This window comes from Oppia nitens, unplaced genomic scaffold, assembly GCF_028296485.1.
Source record: "Oppia nitens isolate AA-2021 unplaced genomic scaffold, nextdenovo-longstitch-racon4-pilon3 scaffold8_pilon_pilon_pilon, whole genome shotgun sequence".
NCBI classification, from domain to species: Eukaryota; Metazoa; Arthropoda; class Arachnida; order Sarcoptiformes; family Oppiidae; genus Oppia; species Oppia nitens.
This window is the reverse complement of record NW_026533252.1, coordinates 459235-473176: the sequence shown is the minus strand read 5'-3', so window position 1 is coordinate 473176 and position 13942 is coordinate 459235. Positions and strand designations below refer to the sequence as shown.

The 13942-nt window shown below is 23.6% G+C and overlaps 3 protein-coding genes across 3 annotated transcripts; all 3 read left to right on the top strand.

Annotated features, from left to right (window-relative positions):
• The first annotated feature begins 2285 nt into the window (after window positions 1-2285).
• On the top strand, window positions 2286-3128 carry LOC128964049 (DNA damage-regulated autophagy modulator protein 1-like). The gene is made up of 2 exons (XM_054310607.1): window positions 2286-2333; window positions 2405-3128. Exons 1-2 carry the CDS (start codon window positions 2299-2301, stop codon window positions 3126-3128), a joined length of 759 nt encoding a protein of 252 aa, XP_054166582.1. The 5' UTR covers window positions 2286-2298.
• Window positions 3129-3592: 464 nt separating this feature from the next.
• LOC128964048 (DNA damage-regulated autophagy modulator protein 1-like) lies at window positions 3593-5040 on the top strand. Its single transcript, XM_054310606.1, has 3 exons — window positions 3593-3630; window positions 3724-4399; window positions 5035-5040. Exons 1-3 carry the CDS (start codon window positions 3596-3598, stop codon window positions 5038-5040), a joined length of 717 nt encoding a protein of 238 aa, XP_054166581.1. The 5' UTR covers window positions 3593-3595.
• A 395-nt stretch (window positions 5041-5435) lies between these two features.
• LOC128964047 (DNA damage-regulated autophagy modulator protein 2-like) lies at window positions 5436-6698 on the top strand. The gene is made up of 2 exons (XM_054310605.1): window positions 5436-5500; window positions 5966-6698. The coding sequence occupies exons 1-2, from the start codon at window positions 5436-5438 to the stop codon at window positions 6696-6698; spliced, it is 798 nt and encodes a 265-aa protein (XP_054166580.1).
• Window positions 6699-13942: the final 7244 nt, after the last annotated feature.

Sequence of the window (13942 nt, the reverse complement as noted above, 5' to 3'; positions counted from 1 at the left end):
GAATGGTGTTATACAACACAGGGTTATTCATTAGACTTTAGGTATGTTTCGTGCAAAGAGGACGAACAGTGCAAACTTGACTGGAACTGTGCAGGTGTTTGTTCAATTTGATCTACCGGTGCTATACTTAAGCTTTATTATCAAATAGTGTTAAAATTTTAATKGATTTATTTAAATGTATTTATAGAAAGTTCRTATATGAAAATTTTAATAATTTCATAAATACTGCAATATTTTGTTTACTTTAACATTTAAAAAAAWTTTTTAAAGCTTACWTAYCTACTTTAAAATACATTTGTAATTGTTTCAAACATTTATCAATACAATAAATTGATGTTTTAAGTTTGTAYTGTACTGTATATCATTGCGTTTAATTTASATCATAGTATCAAAATTTACATAATCTCTAACTTTAATTACAGTAATACATATAAAAGTACTTAAATACTRTAGGACTGCTTTATATATTTAATTTACTAATATATTAAATAAAATYTTTATTTTTTGYATTAAATTTTCTTGAAAAATATATAAATTATTTAATATAACAAAATGACATATTGTATAATTTAATGTTAGAATATTAAATATATATATAACAATAGTATATATAAATTTAGTTAATTATTAWTAATAAATAATTAGATTATGAGTAATTTCTAATAATATCAGTATTGATCAAACCATACAACACCGTTCCGTACGCAATAGATTTAWGCCTAAAATTGCACACCTGGATCAAGAAAATACATTATTATGACACCCGCTTGAATCGCAACTTCCAACCAAACTTGTGGTCGAGAGTTAGGGATTAAGTTTTTTGACGACAAAATTTGTTGCTATTTTCAATGTTAARGTGCAGTACTGTTCAATGCATGACTTACGACAAACAATACTTGATGTCAATATAGAAAACAAGAAAAATATTTTGATTAAATGCATTGAAAATGTTATAATTCTACAATACTATTGTTTAAATCTAAATAATCAAATATTTGATGATAAAATCTGTTACAAAACTTTTTTCTAATCATTTATTGATTAATAATTTATATAAATAAATAAAATAGGAAGTTATCTAACTATACCGTATTTATTAATGCTATTTATAACTTTAATAATGTAAAATTTACTATTGATATTTTTTTATTAACCTAATCTATATTTTATTATATTAATTGATTAGTTATTTTTATGCCGGAAAATACAAATATAAAATAGGTAATTTGTTAGTTACAGTATTTAATTAGTAATAATATATCATATGCCAAACTTTAAATATGATAACAAACAAAATAAAATAATTTTATTAATCAAGGTTATTAATGTTTTGTTTTTATCTGTTTTTCCTTATTGCCAATTTATAATAAAAATAATATTCATAATTTGATATTATAAATGAAGTATTATACAACTAAATATATTATCTAATAGTATTGTATTTTATTTAAAAAATATTGCAAAAAATATTGTTATTATTAATTATTAATAATATTATTAAAAATAATTAATATATTTTTTACATATCATTACCGTACAATTATAAATAATTTTTAGAAAAATTATATATTTAAATTTATAGATATTTAAGTACAATTTTATTTGCAAAAGATTTTCCACTTTTTTTTATTAAATTAATTATTACTAAACTGTCATTTATACCTTATATTAATATTGTAAACCTTTTACTAATAAAAACAATAATTTTATTATTTGACAATTAACTAATATATACAGGTATATATATATATAAATTCATCGATTTTTAAAATGATAATACTTTAGATAACAATAATAAATTATATTGTAATCATATAAAATGGAAAAATACTAATAATGTACAGTATATTATAGCATGTTTAATAAAATGATAATGACATTGAATCCAATAGATAATTATGATCTAATGATAGTTATGTTATAACTATTATTTTATTTGTTTCACATTTAGCTTGTAATTTATTTATCTAAATGAAATTTGGTTAAATTTAATTTTCAAATAATACTTTTACATTAATTTTTAATATGTTTTTATGTGTATTTGTTAATAAAATTAATATGTAATTAGTTAGCAGTTTTGAAACTAATATAATGAATATCAAACTTTATTTAAACTTATTATTTAGTTTAATATAACTTTTGATATATACATGACTGTACTTAATAAATATATTTTWAAAAATACTATTATTTAATAAGTTATTGCCAGATTTTTAATTATTAAAAATATCATAATAAGAGTGATATGAACTTAAAATGACAATTAAATATAATAAGTTACATTATTTACCAATTTTAATGGTTATTAACATAGTATTTGGACCATTTATTTTGTAAGTAATGATAAATTTAATAATAAAGTAATCTTAGAAATTAATTAAATGAATGCATTTTACTGTAATAGATGGTCAATATCTGTATACTTGGGTCATATTGAACCTCTACTGCCATACGTCAGTGATTTAGGTGTGACCCCACCGGAGGCGTCGCTATTCTCACTTATGATGAATTTCGGGGCATTTCTTCTAATGTTGTTTACTCTCATTCGATACGAATCAATAAAAACACATCAATTATTTGATGTCAACCCAAACGATAATATTAAAAATAGTGTCAGAAAAGTAAACAATTGGTCACTCGTTAGTGGTATATGTATGTCCATTGGGTTCGGCATTGTGGCCAACTTTCGTAACGCTGAAAGTCCAGTCATACAATTTGTCCATAATTTAGGTGCAGTTTTAGGTTTTCTGTCCACTGTTTGTGATATGGGTTTGCAAAGTAGGGCAGCTTTTAATATGCGTGACAGAAGCACAGGTAGATTTCGTTGTGGACTTTGCACCATAGCATTAGTACTGGCGGTTGCCTACAATGCACTGTCTATTTGGTCATTTCTAGTTTATCCCGAGGCTCTTAAGGATAAAAATGTCAGACTTATGTGGAACAGTAGTCAACCCGGATATGTACCGCATGTCATGTCTACAGTACTGGAGTGGATACTTATCTTTATGATATCGCCATATATTTTGACATTTGTATCGCTATTTAAAAGATACTCCATTTCAAAGCCTATTATTGTTAACAAAGATAATACCATTGAATCCATAAAAATAGGAGATAATCAAAATTAATATATTTTTATTCAATAAAATTATTGCAATATAATTAAATGCTGTGTTTTGAAAATATCATTTGATATWATATCAATGCAATAAATTGTGTTTATCAATGAAAATGTACTTAATTTTAAAATTAAGTTCAAAATCATTTACAATCAAATAAACTTTATACTATAATTATTTATTTTATATATAATATTTATGAGTTAATCGTAATTATTTTATTAATAATTTTATCAGATGTYATTGATTTTAATAAATAATATTCTGTTTAATAATATTATTAAATAAAAATGTTTTTACTAAAAAATTTGTCTTTCAATATACTATTTTCTATACAAATAGTTAATATTAAATATTATATGCATTAATATGAACTAATTAATGCACATTTATTGCAATATTCATTTATTTTCCGTAATTATTATTAGTTAGTATTAATAAAAATGAAATTCAATTTATATTATTTTATCATATTTATGATTATTAGTGTTGCTTTATTACCCATAATTTTGTATGTAAAATTATTATTATTATTAATTTTTATAATTAACATAATAATTAAAATCTTAATCTTTATGTTCTTTAATATAAAATTACATTACAGATGGCCATTGGGTATAAGTTTGCAACATTTTGAACCATTTTTACCATATATTAGTGATATGGGTGTGACAGCACCGGCCGCATCACTGTTCACTTTGATGCTAATTTTTGCAGCAATTTTGTTATTAATATTTACAACAATTAGATATGAGATCATTAAAGAAAATATTATATCTAATAATAATTTAACGGATCAAACAATTCGAGACTTGAAATCCTTAAATAAACATTCACTAAGAACCGGGATCTGTATGTCGTTGGGTATCATTATGGTGGCCTCGTTTAGGGCATCGGAAACACTACTAGTGCTAACTGTCCACGGAATCAGTGCTTTGATAAACTTCATAGCATTTATCTGCGATATGTATTTTCAAAGTCGTGTAGCAAATTTAATGTCCGATCGACGCACTGGTAGATTAAGACTAGCAATGGCTATAATAGTCATAACAATGCTTATAGCGGTGTTAGGATTTGCCGGTTGGGCTGCAATGGTATCACCGCCCGAATTGCAAGAGTTTATGGCAACAGAGAATCGGCTTAAATGGAAAAGTAGTCAAAATGGTTATGCGTTTCATATATTGTCCACTGTTTGCGAATGGATATTAATATTAACTTATTGTCCATATTTTTGGACATTTATATCACAGTTTAAAGTCTATACAATAAACGAAAAATTAGTAATTTGTAAAACAAATTGTAATAACTCTAATAATATTAATTTAAATGAACTCAAAACTATTGAATAAACTTAATTTTGTTAATGAAATATAATTTAGATGATTATTATTATGTATTATTATAATATGTAACATTAAAATTAGTGCTTATATTGCAAATTTAATTATCTACAATTATAATATTTATATCATATTAATCACATGAAAAATATATACAACAAAATCTATGRACATATAATTAAACTTTACTAATTCATTGACAAATATAATTAAGTTAACAAATTGTTCCTGATATTTTAACATTGTTTAGTAATTTTAGTAGAAAACTTTTAATTATTATTACAACAGTATTACTGTATACAATGTTATTGTATCGGGGACAAATTGTTAAGTTAGCTATATTTATTAATTAATTAAAGTTTAATATAAGATATTTATAACTCTATCTTGTGATAAAATATTGTTAATTATCCAATTATTATCTGAATTTATGATTGATTTGTTTTTTAGATATTTATTTATTTAATACAATAATTGTGACAATTATTGTGAATCCTTTATTGTTGTATAAAATTACTATTGAATTATTTTTGTTTAATTTTATTTTAATAATAAAATTAATTTATAAATATAAGGGGTGATTGATGTTCATGCGATGACCACAAGGTTGTCTCCCAAACATACATACCTGCGCTCAGCATRATTTTTTGAGTAATAAGCTAATTATCACAGAAAACTGGTTTTACAACAACTTTCCCCATCTGAAAAGGTATTCAAACATAAATACATATCTCTATCACTTCAATACACAATAATTTTTCATTATTTACATATAAATTGAAAAATCACTTTTCACTTTATAGTATTCACTAATTTTATTGATACAATCAATAAAAAAATTATTTATATATATATATATCAGTTTAAAATTACTATAAAACATTAAAAATAACTTTAATGTCATATTCACGCAATCGCAAAATATGATTGTTAATTAATTAATAAATAATAATAATAATAATAATAATAAGTTATCATGATCAAATTACACTATTTGTTATATTTTATGTCTGCATCTGCACTGGTATTTCCTTTTATAATGTAAGTAAACTTTATTTTATGTTATTATTATTATTACAAACTAGTTATAAATATCGATTAATTGTAAACTTTATTATAATATTTAGTATATTATTAGGTATATTAAAATAATATAAAATAATTTTTTTTAAATATGTCATATTTTAAATGTCATATAATTGCGGAACTTTTAAGGAAAATAATATTCAATTCATTTTGAAAAACAATATACAATATTAATGCCAAACATATTGTTTTAATAGTCAAGTGTTTAATAGAAACAGTAGACTGTAATRYATTGAAAACWTGATACAGTATTAAGTGCTGTCCTCTATTAAAGTCAAATCAAAAATATTTATTAACTTTTAATTAGTTAATATTAATAATAAGCAACAAAATTAGTTATCATTTAAAAAAAATAATATATGATATACCGTATATAAAATAATTGACTTATGTATACTAATGTACTTTACTTTTATATAGATGGATCTTAGCCGTATGTCAGAGCAAAGTGGTGCCAATATTTCCCTACATAAGCGATGTGGGTACTGTACCTCCCGGTGCATCACTGTTCTCATTGATGATGAATGTGATTGGATTTATGTTACTAATGTTAGCCAAAATTAGATATGATATAATCAAACTGTCTATTGCTCATAAAGATATCATTGATGGCGATAACTTAGTGGCTATTAAACGGTGGAGCCGTTGGTCACTAATATCGGGTTGTATAACATCGGGTTCAGCCGTAATGATCGGTAACTTTAGATCGGCCGAAATGTTTTTAGTACAATCGGTGCACTGTATGGTCGCCGCTACTCTGTTTATGGGCTCAATCATTGATATGGCTATGCAAAGCAAAGTAGCATATCTTATGTCAGACAAGAGAACCGGTAGATATCGGTTTATACTGACTATTGTCAACCTGTTTGTCAATTCAGTGTCCGGACTTACGGGACTGATATCACTGATACAATACTATCCCGAAATTCTCGAAAATGCTAACCGCATGGCATGGGATAGTAGTAAACCGGGTTATATACCTCATGTCATATCAGCACTATTTGAATGGTTTATAGCATTTATTTGGTGTCCGTATGTCCTGACCTACGCGCGGGACTTCAAACAATACTCACTCTCAAAGACATTAATTGTTTACAAAGATGTCAATCAAAATGAGACAACAGTTGCATATAATAGCAAAAATGATATTTAAATAATTTTGATGTAAAAGCGCTCAATATTTTTATATTTATTTAAACTTTTGTTACTTTTTTAATAAATAAGTTTTAAATAATGAAAAAATGTTTAATTTATTTTTGTATATATATAAAAGTCAATATTTTTGTAAAATAAAATGTAATTTAAATTTGTGATATTTAAAAAATAATTTTATAAATAAGTTTTAGTAAAAAAAAGTTTAATATTCTTATTAATTTTAAATTGATAAGTAAATATCACTAATCATAAATAATAAAATTAAATTTTAGACAAAAGTACTAAATTTTCGATAAAAATGTATGAAAATGTGTTATTTTGTCATCTATTAATAATAATAAAAATATGGTGTAATTTAATTACTTAGCAATKATATTGTAATACATAATATCTTACATTGTGTATGAAAACAATGTTGATATAAGAAATTACTGATAATAAATATTATATAACYAAATAAAAATAATATATTCAATTATTTTTTCATTAAAAGTCWTATTTAATWATTTTATTTATAAATATTCAGTATATTGTATACATATTACAAATATATCATAWTAWAATAAATTTATRTATAAAATATCTATTTAAAAGAACTGTAAAGAATTAGATWTAATTATWAATAAAAAAATACTGACTATAAAACTGCACAATATTTTGTCATTTAAATGTTTTTGTTATTATTTGACATTTATTATATAAATAAARTATAGTTAATAAAAATGATAAATATTGTTACTGTAAGGACAGAGTATTGGGCAGTGCAGTGGATAAGGATCTGTATTATCTTCCCAATTGTTACGGCTAGATGTCATGAATCAGATTGTGATCCTGTCTATTGTAACCGTTAGGTGTGGTTGTATAACAGGGAATGTATAGATTGAGACAACCGTAAGAGTTAAACAATATGAGTGTTTATGTAATGTCAGKTGTTATGTGTGRATCAGTTTGAGACATACAATCGACAAATAAATATTATTTATCTCATAATTAATGTGTCGATCACTTGCAGCTAAAAAATACAAAACCCATTASATTARCGTCTTTTAAATATGAATTCWATWCWAAACATTTTATGTAATTAAATTAAATGTTAAAAATTAAAAACAACTAAATAAATAAATAATATTATTATTAGTAACAGATTTACATAAGTATACACACTTATTTTTTTWAATTTTTTTCTTTATCATTAACTAAAAAGACAAATACAAACACAGAACTCATATTTTTAATCTAATGTATAATTATTGTAATTATCAATTGTTGACAAATTAATTAAAAATGCATTTTTAAAATTTAATATATCTAAATCAAGTGTACATCTTATAAATTATATTTAATATACAATAATATTTTTGTAGCCTCAGAGGCAAAACTTAACAATTTTTAATTAATTTACTCATACCTACAGTATTAAAAACAATAATAGCTTTTATGTGTATATATTTTTAATATTTGATGTCATTGAAAAATTATATTAATTTGAAGAATATTTACATTTCATACCATTGTATTTCTCCCCCGTTTTAATTTAAACAAAATTTTTATACAAGTATTTTCTCAAATAATATTTTAATTTTCTGTAATTCAATGAATTTCTTTATTTACAAATGTATAGTGTTGGGAATTTTACGCAATCCAATTTTCGATTGCCGCAATTGCGGAAAATTGCGTGAAATTGCGTGAAATTGCGCGCATGAGGGAATGTATAAAAATTTAATAAAATTTGCACATATAATCAATGAATTAATATTTATTATATCATATAAAATTAAGACTCATTTTCTGATTCAGATGAATCTTCTAAATTATTATTAATACATTTAAAATGTGTACGTATTGAAACTAATTTGGCAACTCTTTCATTTGTCAATTTGTTACGTTTTTTAGTATGAATGTCTCCAAAACTTGAAAACACTCTCTCAACCGCAGCAGATGATGGAGGGATTGACAATAATCTAATTGCAATATTAGATAAATCCTTATATTTCTTATATTCCTTGAATTCAGTCCACCATTGAATCACATTTTTAATATTTATCCACAATGAATCAATTGCAAAAAACCCTAAAAATATGCAGTAGTATAGTGGTTAGATCCCCAAAAATAAAAATATTACCATTTTTTGATTTATAATCGTTGTATGCAATTTTGATATCTGTAAGTTTATCTGAAAAACCAATAGAATCAATATAATCGTAGAGATATTTATTTGCCGAAAATCTCTCTTCATCGGTCAAATCCAATCCTTTATATCTTGGATCAAGAATATTTGTTAAATAATTAGCATCAGAAACTGCCATTTGTTTGCGATTAGTGAAATGATTTAAAATCTAAAATAAAAAAAGATTATTAAAACATAATTTTTGGGATATTAATCACTATACTACTGAAGATAACCTGAGATTTCATATTGCAATCAATTGATGAGTTTAAAATAGATGTATATATGTTGTTAAAAACAATAATAGTATCGGAAAGTGTTGCTTTATCTGATTCAATGATTGCTATTGCATCTGCAACTGGATTCAAAACATTAATTGTTGTCATCAGATCCGTCCAAAACCTGTCATTTGTATCCAAGAGATACTTTTTGATGTCAGCATTTATTTTAATTGAGGAATCGATTGCCATTTTTTGTAGCACTTCTTTTCCATTAAAAACTCGTTTCATTTGTTTAATATTTGAATACCATCTAAAGATTAAAATAGGATATTAACCACTATATTACTGAAGAATAATTTTTACCGTGTGTTGCTCCCTAATACTAGTGAATTGATTTTATTCTCTTTTGCTAATCTACGAAATAACGCCAATTTTAAATGAGAATCTTTTATTTCTACAGTTATTGAACGAGTTATCTTAAGTATCTCATTAAAATATGTCACACTTGTGCAGATATCTTGACTTAAAAGATTTAGTATATGAGCAACACAACCAAATGTCAACAAATGTGGATATTTTTCTTTAAGACGTTGTGACATATTTGACATATTTCGTGCATTATCAGCAATTATTGCTGAACACTTGTTAACACCTAAAAAAATATTCAGTAGTATAATGGTTAGTACCCCAAAAATATATATATATTAAATATTATTACCTAATTCGTTAATAACTTCTTCAGTAATATTAGCCAATTCTTCTCCTGAATGTCTTCGAGTTTCCATATCAATGCTTTTATAAAAAATAGGTTTTGGCAAACAAACACAAATATTAACTATTGAATCATTTCTGATATTTGACCAGCCATCGATGATTATAACAAACGAATTAGTATTTGTAATTAATGAATTGTTGTGAGAGTTAACCTAAAAATAAATTTGTTAATGGGATATTAACCACTATACTATGCAGACCATTGAATATGTTGTGTCTAACAATTCTTTAGACAATTCTTTTCTTAATGGTATTTTAAATGATGGCCTCAATTTTTTAATGAATTGGATGAACTCTTGGTTCTCTACTAGACTAAAAGCACTTCCAGACGAGTACACAAACTTTGCGCATAAAAGCTTGAGGTCATCATTATCTTTTTTAGTTATTGAGTCCACAAACGATGGAACATCCTTTCGTGATTGAGATGACTCCGATGATTCAGTTGAATCGTCAGTTACTGTAATAAATGGGATATTAACCACTATACTACTGAAGATATAATTACCTTTACGTTTGAGATTTTTAGTCTTAATCTCTACTTTAAGGGTTGATAACACGTCTTGTGGTGGACATCCTTTACATGCATTTAGTAAATGTTCTCTCATTCGTGTAGCATTTTTGACTAAATAATTGCCACAATAATTACAATTATACTTTGTGTCAACTAAATTAAAATAATTATAAACCACTGATTTATTTTTATCCATTTTTAAACTACATAATAACATGTGTTTTATTTTTTAAACAATTTATTATTGTTAAAATAGATGGCGCTACTATACGATTGCGATTTTCGCAATCGGCATCTTCGCAATTGCGGCAATTTCACGCAATTTCATAGCAATGCAATTGCGCATTTTGCAATTGGTCCATCACTACAAATGTATAAATACTTGTATATATCATAATAAATTAATATATGTATCTATTTTGATAATCTTTAATAACTTAAAAATATTACAAAACTGCACGTTATTTTCTCATTAAAACATTTGTTATAAAAATAAGGTACAGTTAGTAAATATAATAAATATAACATATATTCAAATTATTTATATATAAATAACTTTATTTTGTTTTTAAACATTATTCAAGTTGTCTGAAAATTTAATATAAAGCAAAGAATATAATGAATTTTAAATTACATTTTCTTATTTATTTGTTTAGTATTAATAATTTAGTTTTACTTATCATAGTGTAAGTATGATTATTATTTTGTAAAATAAAATAAAATTGTTTATTTTAAATACTAATACATATAATTTAGTTTGCTGTTAGCATTGTTGCATGGTCAAATTGAGCCCATACTGCCCTACATAAGCGATGTGGGCACCGTACCGCCCGGTGCATCAGTATTTTCATTGATGATGAGTTTAAATGGCTTTATTTTTCTAGTATTTATGAAAATACGTTACGATATGATTACTATTTATGTTAAAAATCACCATAAYTTAGGTGACCGTAGATTAAAATTAATCAAATGGTTAAACATTTGGTCAGCATTTTGTGCATACAATGTATCCGTTGGTTGTTTTATTGTCTCTTGTTTTAGGGCAGCGGAGGGAATGTTTGTCCTAATAATACACTGTTTGAGTGCTAGTCTTGTATTGAGTGGCTTTATATGCGATCCAATTGCTAATAGCCTATTAGCGAGAGCTATGAATAATCATAAGATTGCTAAATATCGGCTCATTTTAGTAATTATTTTATTACTTATATGGTTTGGATTGGCTTTTTCATTTATAGTGTCTGATTTGGCTTATTTTCCTCATATAATTGATAATTATAAAAGACGACATTGGGATAGCACTAAACCAGGTTATTGGGCACATGTAGTTTCTGCCGGTTTGGAGTGGGTCATATATTATTTGTCTATTCCTTATTTACTAACTTATGTAACGGATCTCAAACAATATTCACTTGTATTGTCTAACCAATTGATTATTGAAATCGATGGCATCAAACCAAAACCAAATCAATTATTTAATAATAAGGTCAACACTTTGAGTGAAGCTATAGATAGTAAGAAAACGTATAATATGTCTTAGTTATCATTTATAATTACTGTAATAATTTAGTATAACTACAATATATTTATTATACTACAMTGATATATCAAATAAAAGAAATAACATAAAATACTATATCTAATTGTATTTATTATTTTCTTATAACATTTAAATTATTTATAAATTACTAAAAACTTAAATTATTTTTAGTTAAATACATTAAATTTATWTTRTTTWATTTTTTAAAACTAAAACTGTGTGTTTGTATTSAAATTATTTATTCCTAATATTAATATGAAATGTTAATAAAAAAMAATATTTTATAATTAAAACTATTTTTATAAATTTTCTATTAACAAAATCATRTCTAAAACAAAAATAGTWGTCTATCTAATTGATTTAGTAATAAATGAATTATAATAATAWATATATTCTATTAATATATAATTACATATTTTAATTTTGTTTAATAACAAATATTTTTATWATTTARTTATTATTAKAGTTCGGGAAACTTCCAAAGGAAGGAAATTCATTAATAAATTCTTTCAAATATTCCCTGAAATTATTATTATTATCTCTTCTTCATTGTTAGAAATGAAATGAAATTTATATTACAATGAATAGCACTAAAACTTAAATATATATATATATATATCAATTTAAATTTAGAAATATTTTATCTAAACAAAACTATAATTTAATTAACAAATTATTATAAATAACATAAAATTTAATACTTTTAAAATACTGGAAACAAATAGCACTTTTACTATATTTATATCCTTCAAATACCCACATATTTATAGGTCAACCCTTTGTTTCAAATTACTATATATWTTGATACCATTATATTATTATGTTTACAACTGCAACAATTATAGAAAATTGTATTAAAATTTAATAATTRAATAAACTGATTATTTTAAAATATAGTAAATGCCGTAAAACTTTTAACAAATGTCTTACATTTATTTAGAAAAAATAATTWAAATATTTAAAAATAAATATGAATTCAATGAATTTAAGTATACTATCATATTATAATTGACAATAATACTAAATATATAATTTGATAAAAAATGTGTTTTTATAATAAAATCTGTGTCTTAGAGTTCAATATGTGGTATCACATGGAAATATATTTCATGGAATTTTCCAGASAAAATATATATAACTTTGGAAATATAAAACGAGGGAGGGAATTTTCCCCAATCCTATTATAGTTGTTATTAAATACTTATAAAATWTGTAATTTTTATAAACCAATATTAAGAACTAATAAAAAAATACTTGCAAATTATTTTTTATTAGTAATATTAAATTTAAATATTTATTCAAATTATAATTCAATAAATTTAATTATAAATGTATATACATGTAGTAATGATATTTTGATGRTCTTTAATAAATTGAATATCTTTTAAAACTGCACGTTATTTTGCTATTAATATGACTATTATTTTATTAATATTTGTTATATAAATAAGGTTTAGTTAATAGAACTAATAAATATAACAGAAATTAAACTTATSTTATTATAAATGAATAATATTTCATTTTTTAACATTAATAAAGTCTGAAAAATTATATTAAGTAAACTTATTAACTGTTTTTTAATGAAGTTTAAATTACATTTATTAATTTATTTTTTTAGTATTAATAATTTGCTTTTAGTAACTATAAGGTAAGTATTTTTTATATTATTTTATAGATTATAACGTAAAAATAATTTGTTTATTTTAAATACTACTACAATATAGTTGGCTATTAGGGGTGTACCAGGGTCAAATTGAGCCCATACTACCATACATAAGCGATGTGGGCACTGTACCTCCCGGTGCGTCACTATTATCATTTATGTTGAGCTTAAATGGTTTTATTTTTCTAGTATTTACAAAAATACGATATGATATGACTACTTTGTATGTTAAAAGTCACCATAACTTAAGTGACAGTAGATTAAAGCTAATTAAATGGCTAAACATTTGGTCAGCTATTTGTGGTATAAGTATATCAATCGGTTCTTTAGGTATATCTTGTTTTCGTGCGGCTGAAGGACTGTTTGTTC

What these genes read in the sequence shown, in the direction of transcription:
- LOC128964049 (XM_054310607.1), top strand. Translation starts at nt 2,299, where the DNA reads ATGGTTATTAACATAGTATTTGGACCATTTATTTT. An exon ending in GTATTTGGACCATTTATTTT is followed by an intron (nt 2,334 to 2,404) that starts GTAAGTAATGAT and finishes TTACTGTAATAG; the next exon opens with ATGGTCAATATCTGTATACT.
- LOC128964048 (XM_054310606.1), top strand. Translation starts at nt 3,596, where the DNA reads ATGATTATTAGTGTTGCTTTATTACCCATAATTTT. An exon ending in GCTTTATTACCCATAATTTT is followed by an intron (nt 3,631 to 3,723) that starts GTATGTAAAATT and finishes ATTACATTACAG; the next exon opens with ATGGCCATTGGGTATAAGTT.
- LOC128964047 (XM_054310605.1), top strand. Translation starts at nt 5,436, where the DNA reads ATGATCAAATTACACTATTTGTTATATTTTATGTCTGCATCTGCACTG. An exon ending in CTGGTATTTCCTTTTATAAT is followed by an intron (nt 5,501 to 5,965) that starts GTAAGTAAACTT and finishes ACTTTTATATAG; the next exon opens with ATGGATCTTAGCCGTATGTC.